The sequence below is a fragment of the Saccostrea echinata genome, unplaced genomic scaffold, assembly GCF_033153115.1.
Source record: "Saccostrea echinata isolate AGI-Se365-2 ecotype Australia unplaced genomic scaffold, CSIRO_AGI_Sech_v1 ptg000054l, whole genome shotgun sequence".
Taxonomy (NCBI): domain Eukaryota; kingdom Metazoa; phylum Mollusca; class Bivalvia; order Ostreida; family Ostreidae; genus Saccostrea; species Saccostrea echinata.
This window is the reverse complement of record NW_026889803.1, coordinates 62,908,230-62,918,872: the sequence shown is the minus strand read 5'-3', so window position 1 is coordinate 62,918,872 and position 10,643 is coordinate 62,908,230. Positions and strand designations below refer to the sequence as shown.

The 10,643-nt window shown below is 34.5% G+C and overlaps 1 protein-coding gene across 1 annotated transcript; it reads right to left on the bottom strand.

Moving 5' to 3' along the window:
• Window positions 1–4,124: 4,124 nt before the first annotated feature.
• On the bottom strand, window positions 4,125–9,382 carry LOC133172571 (divergent protein kinase domain 1C-like). Its single transcript, XM_061307493.1, has 3 exons — window positions 9,209–9,382; window positions 6,214–7,092; window positions 4,125–5,894 (listed from the first exon to the last, which is right to left on the bottom strand). The coding sequence occupies exons 1-3, from the start codon at window positions 9,356–9,358 to the stop codon at window positions 5,679–5,681; spliced, it is 1,245 nt and encodes a 414-aa protein (XP_061163477.1). The 5' UTR covers window positions 9,359–9,382; the 3' UTR covers window positions 4,125–5,678.
• Between the last annotated feature and the right edge of the window lie 1,261 nt (window positions 9,383–10,643).

Sequence of the window (10,643 nt, the reverse complement as noted above, 5' to 3'; positions counted from 1 at the left end):
ACTTTCGTCCATTGTGAAGTTGATGTCAGGATCTAGATCGTTTATAATATTTAGGTAAACTGCTAGATTCGCATCGCTGTCATTCCAAATGATAAAACAATCGTCAAGGTATCTTTTCCAATTGTTCTTTATATTTTCTGAAGTCTGTTGGTCAAAGTACTGAGTAGTTTTTTCATACATCCTCTCCTCTAGATATCCTAGTGTAAGGGTGGCATAAGTAGGGGCCATCTTTGTACCCATTGCCGTTCCTTTCTTTTGTGCATAATGTTTGTCGTTAAAAGAGAAAGTATTATTTTCCAATACTATTTTACTAGCCTCTAAGATGAAGTCTTTGCTGAAACGCTCATTAATTTTTTGTGGATATTTATCAATCCAGTACTCGAGCGCCTTGACACCAAGAGAAGTAGTAATATTAGTGTACAAATTAGTAACATCCATTGTGACTAGCTTGGCATCATGACTAACTTTTTCAGGAAGATGTTTCAGGAAATCTAGATCATCCCGAACATAACTTTTTACTTCTAAACATAAAGGTTTCAGTAATATGTCCATAAGATGACTCAGCCTTTGTGTTGGAGCTTTTGGTCCACCCACGATAGGTCTAAATGTAAGATCCTCTGGATCGCTACATGTAATGTATGCAGAGTTTTGTATTTTGATCGCTTCCTTAATTATTTTAGATTTGTGTATCTTAGGAAGTCCATAAAAGGCACTTTCTCTAAAATCAAAATTAGTCAAAAAGTCCTCTTCTTTGGCTGTTAAAAAGGAAGTTGTATTGTGGTTTTTTATTAAGTTTTTAATTTTTCGCATTGTCTTTTTATCACTGTTCTCTGATATTTCATCGTAAAACTCGCTGTTATTGAGCATTTGTAATATTTTTGTTTTGTAAAATTCTGCGTTCATAACTACTACTGCTCCACCCTTGTCTGCTTCTTTGATTACGATTGAACTGTCGTTTGACAATGATTGAACAGCCTTTTCCTCTTCTTTTCGTAAATTATTTCTTGTGTTATTTTTTTCATTATTTAGAGGTATATTTTGCAGAGTATTACAAACGGTGTCAAGGAGACTGTTCCTTCCTTTCTTTGGATTAAAATTTGATTTGTTCCTAACAAGATCACCTTCAGACGTGTTTTCGTCTTCGTCATCATTATGAAAATACTCTGCTAGTCTTAATTTTCTTGTATATTCCTTGATATCCTTAGATAATTCCTGAAGATTAGAGTCACTTGGTGTTGGTGTAAATTTTAATCCTTTTGACAGTAATTTTATTTCAGCCGCGTTTAATGGCCTACTTGACAGGTTTATCACTTTTGGGTCTATGGTTCCCAATTTTTCCTCTGTCCTTGTAGGTATTGGTATTGCTGAAATCTTTGACCTTGGCTCTGTTTGCCTCCTCCTAAAAAATAATGTGAAGATTTCTTTCCAATGTAAGTTGTACCATTTCTTCTGAATAAGTTTCCAGAAGGATTGAAGAACTTCATAGGTCCCTGTCCAGGATTTCTGTTTCTAAATGATTGTTTTTCTGTTGAATATCTTCCCCGAGATTGGTGGAATTTGTTCTTGTTATACCTCATTGTTGAAGGATTATTTTCTCGATGCTGCATCTTCCATGTTTTTCTCCAATACATAGTATCGGGAATTTGAAACGAACTCCTGTTAATTTGTTGAGTGGTTTCCTTGTTACTAGATATGTTTTTCGGTCTACTGACTGCTTCAGCATAGCTTAATTCCTGTTGTCTTGAGTTAGTTGCTTGTAGTGTTTTCTCTTTGTTATTTTTTGTTGTAGACTCTTTATGAAGTCTTTCCTTAATAACTCCGTTTCCGTATTTTCTTACGTAATCAAGTAGCCAAATTTCCTTGTATCGCCATCTATCAAGTGATTTCTTTTCTTCTTTTTCGCAATCTGATTTCCAAATACTTAGAAGAATTTCTAAGACTCTACCCGTTGCTTTTGTTTTTAATGCTGTATTCATTTGCTCATCAATGTTAATTACATTTTGTTGAGAGATACTTGATCTCATGCGTAGTAATTCTATTTCACCTTTGACTCTCTCTACAGCAACGTTGACTCGAACTTTTGTTTGTTCCTCGGGCTCTCCGCGAATGCTTGTAATTCTATATTTGCGAGGCAAAGTTGGATTTTCTTCATTAAGCCATTTCTCATATTGTTCCGCATCCTTAGAATTATTGATTTGCTTCCAATACAGCTGTTTTCTGGTATTTAGTTTTCTACTCCATTCTTTTTTCATTGTTTGTTTAATTTTGTGAGCTTCTTTTTGTAAAGCAAGTTCATTGATTTCTCGTTGAATTATCTCACTTGGAGATTGATACACCACTTGATCATCATTTACGCTGGATGTAAAAACTGATTTTACATACGTTTCCTCATTTACAGAATGGTTAGAGCCTTTGTCACCTACCTTGATTAAGTTTTTAAACATTTCAATGGATGCGTCCATTTTCTCCTCAATGAAATTTAACCTAGCAAGAATCTCACTCAATAAATCGTTTGTTTCCTCATGGTGATTTTCCATATATGTCGCCATCTCGGTCACTGGTTAGAATATATCCAAAAAATGAAAAGAAATATCACAGTGTCCGGTAATTAATATGAAAATTAAAAATAACAAGGCAACAATGTTAGTAAAACGTAAGCGCTTTCATTATACTTCTTCAGACGTTTTACAATTCAAAACAATTCAAACATGTGACGTTATAACGCTACCTGATGATAACGTCAACAACAATGCAATGACGTCACAATGCTTATAGAGGAAACAATTATAGAGTCTAAGTAAAATTACTTTGTTCATTAATAGCGTAATAAATAATAAAGTCATGAAACAGTCTATATTAAACTATTTAAGGACGGTTTAAAAATCTTGATGAAATCCTGACATCAACTTCACAATGGACGAAAGTTTACAAAGCATTCCGTTTTTGGACGTCCTTATAGCAAAGCATGGAGAATGTATTTCGACAGACATATACTACAAACCGACAGACACACATCAATATCTCCATTTCAGTTCCTGTCATCCAAGTCATACGAAACGTTCAATCCCTTACAATTTAGCTAGAAGAATCTGCACTATTGTTAGCGACAAGAAAAAAAGAGATGAACGTCTGAATGAATTAAAAAAATATCTGCTTGAACAATGCTATCCTCTTGGAATCATTGAGGACGGAATCAGAAAGGCTATAGAAATAGACAGAGATAAACTTATTAATTCTTCAAAAAGTGACACATCAGATTCTGCAATATTACCGCTTGTAACTACATACAATCCAAAGAACAGGAATATAACCTCTACAGTGCGTCACCTCAACAACATTCTACAGACGGATGAGAAAATGTCCAAAGTACTGGAAAAATATAAATTCATCAACAGTAAAAGACAACCTAAAAACCTCCGAAGAATATTGTGTAAATCTACATTTCACCAACGGAATTTGTATGTGGTCAATAAATGCTCTGATTCACGTTGTGGAACCTGCCAGTATATTAAAGAGGGAAGTACTTTTACACTCGGAAATAAAGAATTTACTATCAATGCAGATATGACCTGTGCATCTAAAAACGTTATTTATTGTATAACATGCACTGGATGCGGACAATTATACATAGGAGAAACGGGGACCACACTACGCACTCGTATACGCATACATAGACAACATATCAACCAACCCGAGTACAGAAAAATAAAACTCAGTGAACATCTTGCTGTTTGTGGACAGGGACAATTCTCAGTTTATCCCTTTTATAAACTCAAAACAGAAAATCTTTTAGAAAGACGGGAAAAAGAAAAACATTTCATCAAGATTTTTAAACCGTCCTTAAATAGTTTAATATAGACTGTTTCATGACTTTATTATTTATTACGCTATTAATGAACAAAGTAATTTTACTTAGACTCTATAATTGTTTCCTCTATAAGCATTGTGACGTCATTGCATTGTTGTTGACGTTATCATCAGGTAGCGTTATAACGTCACATGTTTGAATTGTTTTGAATTGTAAAACGTCTGAAGAAGTATAATGAAAGCGCTTACGTTTTACTAACATTGTTGCCTTGTTATTTTTAATTTTCATATATATATATATATATATATCAGCCCCATCATCTCAATCTGAGAAATAGCTATAAAGATAAATATTAATGGCAAGCAAAGCTTTGAAAATCTATATATAAAATCCTCACAACTATATACTTATGTATAGAAGCTGAATTTGCCAGCTAAGAAAAATAATTATCTTATGATGCAAAATCTAGTTGTCACTGATTAATTAATATTTTCTGACACCAGATACTGTAACATCTCAATGAAATTTTCAACAATTTAGCAATAAATATAAATTTGCAAAATTTATAACTAAGCAGATATGCTTAAAAAGTCACATGGAAATCACAAAAAACATAACTAATCAAAGGTTACAAAGCTCATATCAACAAATTTCATCTATAGTCTCACACCTATCAAATGTTCTGGTAATGTGCATCCTTAGAAACAACATCTATGTACAAGTTTGATCCAGGTAGAATCTATAGATACTTGAAAATGGACCTGCTTCAAAAACTTAAAATATTCAATCACCCTGTAAATGTAGGTCAGATCCATCATCCAAAGCATGTTTTGTAGTGTGCATACCTAGTAGCATACATCATCAATACAAGTTCAGCCACCATAGGGCTTATAATGGGACAGCTCTAAAACATTAACCAGTTCATTCACCTGGAAAATCTAGGTCAGTCCCAGCATCCAAGTAGGTAGTGTGCATCTCTAGGTGCATAATCTATGTAAAATTAATCACCATAGTTCTTAAAGGTACTTGGGAATGAACCCATTTTAATAAATGTAGGTCTGATCCACCATGTAGAAGCAAGTGTAGTAGTGTGCATCTCTAGATGCATCATCAATGCAAGTTTAGTCACAGGGCTTATAATCATTTAAGGATGAACCTGCTTCGAAATCTTTAACCTGTTCACTCATCCAGAAAATGTAGGTCAGGTCCAGCATCCACAGCCAATCTGCTCCAAAAACTTTAATCTATTCCCTCAAATGTAGGTCAGACCCAACATCCAAAGCAAGTCTTGTAATGTGTGTGCTTTGCATCATCCATGCAAGTTTAATCACAATAGGGATTATAATAGCTATTTTGGAATGAAACCTGCTATTAAAACTTTAACTTGCAGAAAACTTTAACATGGTCTCTTATCCAGGATATGTAGGTCAGATTCTGCATTTGAAGCATTTCTGGTAGTGTATATGCCATGATGCATGATCCCTGCAAGTTTGGTCCAGGTAGGACTTATAGTTACTTGGGAATGGACCTGCTCCTCAAACCTTAATTGGGATGCATGCTGACACTGATGCCAATGCTGGGAGTAAGAGCATAAGCTCATCTCAACTTAATCAAGGTGAGCTAATTATCCCCAGAAATATATCCATGTATACAGCTCTTTTTCCTGGTGGAAACCAGTTAATCTCTATTGATATAATTTTCTGGCTAATTCTATCCAGAGGCCACAAATAATTTTCTGGCCACTGCAAAATGATTTTTGGCAGACTAGCAGATTAAATAATTTTCTACTCTTACACCAAAGTACTACTCTTAATTTTTTCCATTAAATTGCCCTGCTTTAAAATTCTTGCGTGTAAAAGGTCAACCTTAATTACATGTTGCGGATTGCCTTTTTTAGAAGATTATGGAGTCTCCAGTAGAGGTCATCGGAAGCAGGTTCCCGGACGATGGTCCCCTTGGAATTCCCAGGGTAGGCACACTCCTCTAACAGGGGAAGTAACTCTTCTTTATACTCTTGAGGAGGATTATGAAGGAGTCCTGCGTAAAAATTGGTTGCTCTGTCTATGAGGATATCTTCACATACCGTCTGTAAAAGTGATTGGAAGTAAATAAGCCAATGAGTATGTTTAAATGATAAGGAAAATGTGTATGTTTTATTCAGTTACATCCAATACTATCTCAGTAAACTTGTTCTTTAAACCTAAAAGGGTTTCATTAGCTGAATGCATGTAAATTACTAAAATTGGTAAATATCCATCAACTTCTTTTCTATCCAATACAATCCAATTAACTTGTTATTGAATGAAGATATAAATAATGATCTGAAAAGCAAATTAAATCTAAACAGCTGATAATTTATAAGATGTGAAGAAAAACAAAAGCAAGACTTTCCTATTCTGTTTTACCTGTAAATTATTATTAGTTCTCTGCTTAGTACATTTTCCTGTCTCCAAATCACACCAGCCACGGCAGTCAAAAAAATCACAATCATTATGACTTGTACAAGATGGCTGTGCTAAATTTTTCAACATGGAAGTATGAAAAAATAACGAGTCTGAATCCAGAATTTTTACTCCATGGTCCCGACCAATTCCAAAGTTCTCTGCTTTGACATCACACATATGCACTGGTTCAAAAAAACCATAGTCCAAAGATTGTACAATATCTAAAATGTCAACAGCTATTTTAGCACGTTCTTTAAAAGATGAATGGCTACTTGTAAAGAATGCAGGATCTAGAATATCCCCTGGTGGAGCATATTCCATCACATAGTAAAACCCACAGGTTCCATAAATTCTGGGAACAAATGAATGTTTTTGATACACTTTCATGAAGAGGTATTCATCTTGATTAATTAATCCCCAGATATTCTGTAATGCAGTCACTTCTGGAGATTTTAAGTTCCTGTTATCACTCTTAAACTGCTTGAAATCTATGGACCACAGATATGAGAAAATATCTGGGATTTTGTCATTTTCCTCTAGCATCTGAGAATTAAGCAAATTGTTAAACAACTCGTATGCTGTAGAATATCCTGTTTTAGTGAGGGATCCATTTTTATGTGTGTCTAACACCAGAGGTTCAAAATGAAACTCCTCCTTTGGGTGTTTAGATTTAATCACAGCCACTACATTCCTCCCCTCCTCACAAACTCCATCACAGTTTGCTATCAGAACTTTCTTTCCACCTCTGTAGTTTGTACACTTGTTGTATTTCAACTTCTTAGAGTCACACAAAGCTGGACACAGATTTCCTGCAGCAACATGGTTAACAAAATCTTGGCACTAGGAAAAGAATAAAACATAATTTACATCTTGATATCTATTTTTTTTTTTACCGGTGTTACTTGTTTTTACATGTACATGTAGCTTTTTTTCTTTTTTAAGCATTGGATGACTACAGTACTTTTTTGCATTTTATTATGCCACGAACAAAGAGCCCAAAGGCCATGATTATCACCTTGGTATCACTGACTCAGCCCCATCCACCTGGCTTGGATAAGAACTCAGGACCCACTTGACATGAACTTTACAATTTTGTAGATAACTCTTTGTTCATCATTAACAGAATATTGCAGAAAATTTGTTCACAAGATATTAGGCATACAAATGGTTTTTCAAGACAGAGCAAATAATGGTTACAGTGAAAATGCTTATAATGAATTCACGCTTACGACAAAGTGATTTTTTTCATTTCCTGTAATTTTAAATGTGTTATGAACTTATTATAGGACAAATTATAAAAATTTTATGGACTCTAGCACTTTCCTATAAGCATGTCATACTGTCTATTGCATTTTCAATAATAGATAATCAACTTAGCTCCTTCCTAGGGTCTGAACTATGTAAACTCATATCTAACAATTTTGTTAGGGAATATAAGGGAGGAGCTTTATTAAAACTCTTGAAAAGGATTTAAAAAACAAGAGACCCAAGGGCTTATAATTGCTCTTCTGATAAATTGCATAGCAGTGTCACAGCAACCTACTTCTGATTTGGCAAATTAATGGGTTTCGATTCTATGGCACCTTGATGCATCAACTGACAAGGTTTGATTCTAAGCCTCTTAGTATGTGAAATGTTAAGCTAAAATGTTTTATAAATGAAAAGTTGTAAAATTCAGGAAGTAGGTCATTGTGACTTTGTTTAACAACTATAAGGCCTCAGGGTGAACTATCAGTTAAAAAGTTTGATGATCCTAGGACTCTTAGTATCAAAGATATACTATTGACAATGAAAAAGTAAGCCATGTTGACCTGCTTTAATTTACATCAACATATCCTGAGATAATGAGATGCGTCAACTTTGAATGTTTAATGATCCTAGGCCTCTTAGCATCAAAGATATAAAGATTGGACAATGAATAAAGATAAAATGCTAAAAGTAGGTCAATGTGACATACTTTTGGGTCAAAATATCTTGAGGTCCTAAAATGCATTAACTCACAAGGTTTAATAATCCTTGGCTCCATAGTATCAAATTTATAAAGATTGGATAATGATGAATGATAAACGTAGAAGTAGGTCACAGTGACCTTCTTTTTGATTAACATATCCTGAGATCTTCAGATGCATCAATTGACAAGGTTTGATGATCCTAGTCTTCTAAGCATTAAAAGATTTGACAATAAATGACATCGAAATGCAAAAAGGTAGGTCACTATGACCTACTTTTAAAAAGACACATCTCCTGCCTGTAGATTTATCAACTATTAAGGTTTGTTGACCCTGCAACTCATAGTGCTTTTAATGATGGCCCAAAGGAAAATTTCAATCGCCCATTATGGCCCCATCTTACCCCGGGGATCATGATTTGAATAAATTTGAATCAAGACTACCTGAGGATGCTTCCAAATATTAAATAATAATGATCCAATTATGGCTTCGCTATTCTTGAGAACAAGATTTTTAAAGATTTTTCCTATGTATTACAATGTAAAATTTTGATTGCTCCTTGTGGCCCCACCCTCCCCCTGGGGGTCATGATCTTAACAAATTTGAATCTTCACAACTCTGAGGATGTTTTCAAATAGTTTCATCTTTCCTAGCCCAGTGGTTCTTGAGAAGAAGATTAATAAATGATGCCATAAATTTTTCACTAATTCATTATTACCTCCCCTTGAAAGAAGGCATGGCTCTTCATTTTCAAAAACTTGAATTCCCTTTACCCAAGAATACTTTATAGAAAGTTTGGCTGAAATTGGCCCAGTGATTCTTGAAAAGAATATGAAATTGTAAAATGTAGAATACAAGCTAGTGTTTGTGGTAATGGATGCTCACTTGAGCCTTTGGCTCAGGTGAGCTATACACACACACACATACACACACACGATTGTTGCCTCCCTTTCCCTTCCAACCTGCAACCAAAGATAGTTTCATACAATAATTGTCTAACCACTAACCAGATCATCCATCAGGAACCTTGATTCTTCCTCGGAACATTTCCGATCTCGGATGGTTTTCCTGAGTATATTTCCTCCATAAAGCAGAATAAGGATAATGAAGAAAAATGTGACATGTTTCAGCTTTCTCACCAAGTACAATCGAGGCATCCTCTCTCATGTTCCCTGGTCAATTTATATATAAGAAGGTTTAATGTCATGCAAAAATTAGGAAAAATAATGGTGCCCAAAGGGAATTTCATGGTAGCTAATGAAGATTCTGCAGAGGGAACTCTGCAGATTATGAGATTCACGGGCAGTCACTTAGCAAATCCTGCATCAACATCAGCATATAAAAGCCCCTGAAACTGCAGAGCAACTTGACAGTACCTTTAGAAGACTTCTTTGAATTTACGCAGCTATACAGGGTAATAAAGTTTCTGAATTTTAAAATATAAAATTAGCATATTAGAACATGACTACAATAATGATAGAGATTTTAAGAAAGAAAATCATATATTATAATGAGAGTAAAAGAAAGAATAGAGGATCTGAGAATCCATGTATTTCATTCATTCTAGATTACACATGTTATTTTAAAGGATGTAAGTTTTGATTACTTTCAATTATTTCAATTTCAGACCTTTAAATCCAGGACACAGCTCTCTTGCTCCCTACTAGTGAGAAAAATCCATTCATTCATCAATTAAAAGCTGGATACTCAGACTGTCTGCAGAACCTTATTAATTTTTTTAATTGCCAAGTTAAACTATGATATTTGCCATGAATATTATTCAAATTACACTCTTATGGGCATGCATACTATACAGTGAAGAACATAATTTTTTTATAATCGTTGGGCTGAGGTGTCTGACATTCAAAATTTTTGGGGGAGAAAACGCGCGACGACCTTTTGTAAATAAAATATCGCACATTTCACTGTATTATAAAACAAAAATAAACAACATACAATTAAAATCATTTTTGAAATTATATAAAAAAAGAATGTCAGACACCTCGGCCCATTGACATCTCGGCCCAATGACACCTCGGCCTTGACTGGTCTGGTCTCGGTCCATACATAAGACACCTCGGCCCAAGCAAACTTTTATAGAAAGTATTACATATTTCCAATCTGCGATGTCAATAAAATTTTGACCAAAAAAAGTAAACAATCAAGATTATTTTTACTACTAAAAAGACCTTCCACGAGCTACATGATTGACGATCATCAAGGAATAAAAAGACAATAATAATTTGAAAAGTGCTAACAGATAAACAAACAAGATGCCGCGGCGCATCCTTTGGGAGTCTCCAGTGCGTGTCATATTGGTGTCATTAAGGGAATAATTACGAGCAGGCTTAATCTGTTAATTGTGAGACAGTCATTCAGAACATTTACATCCATTTATTTCTTAAGAATTTCACTTACATTAAAAACTAGTTTGAGCACTGA

Coding starts and splice junctions, on each gene's coding strand:
- LOC133172571 (XM_061307493.1), bottom strand. CDS start 9,358: ATGCCTCGATTGTACTTGGTGAGAAAGCTGAAACATGTCACATTTTTC. Junction 7,093..9,208: donor GGTTCCTGATGGATGATCTG/GTTAGTGGTTAG, acceptor TTCTTTTCCTAG/TGCCAAGATTTTGTTAACCA. Junction 5,895..6,213: donor GAACTAATAATAATTTACAG/GTAAAACAGAAT, acceptor TCACTTTTACAG/ACGGTATGTGAAGATATCCT.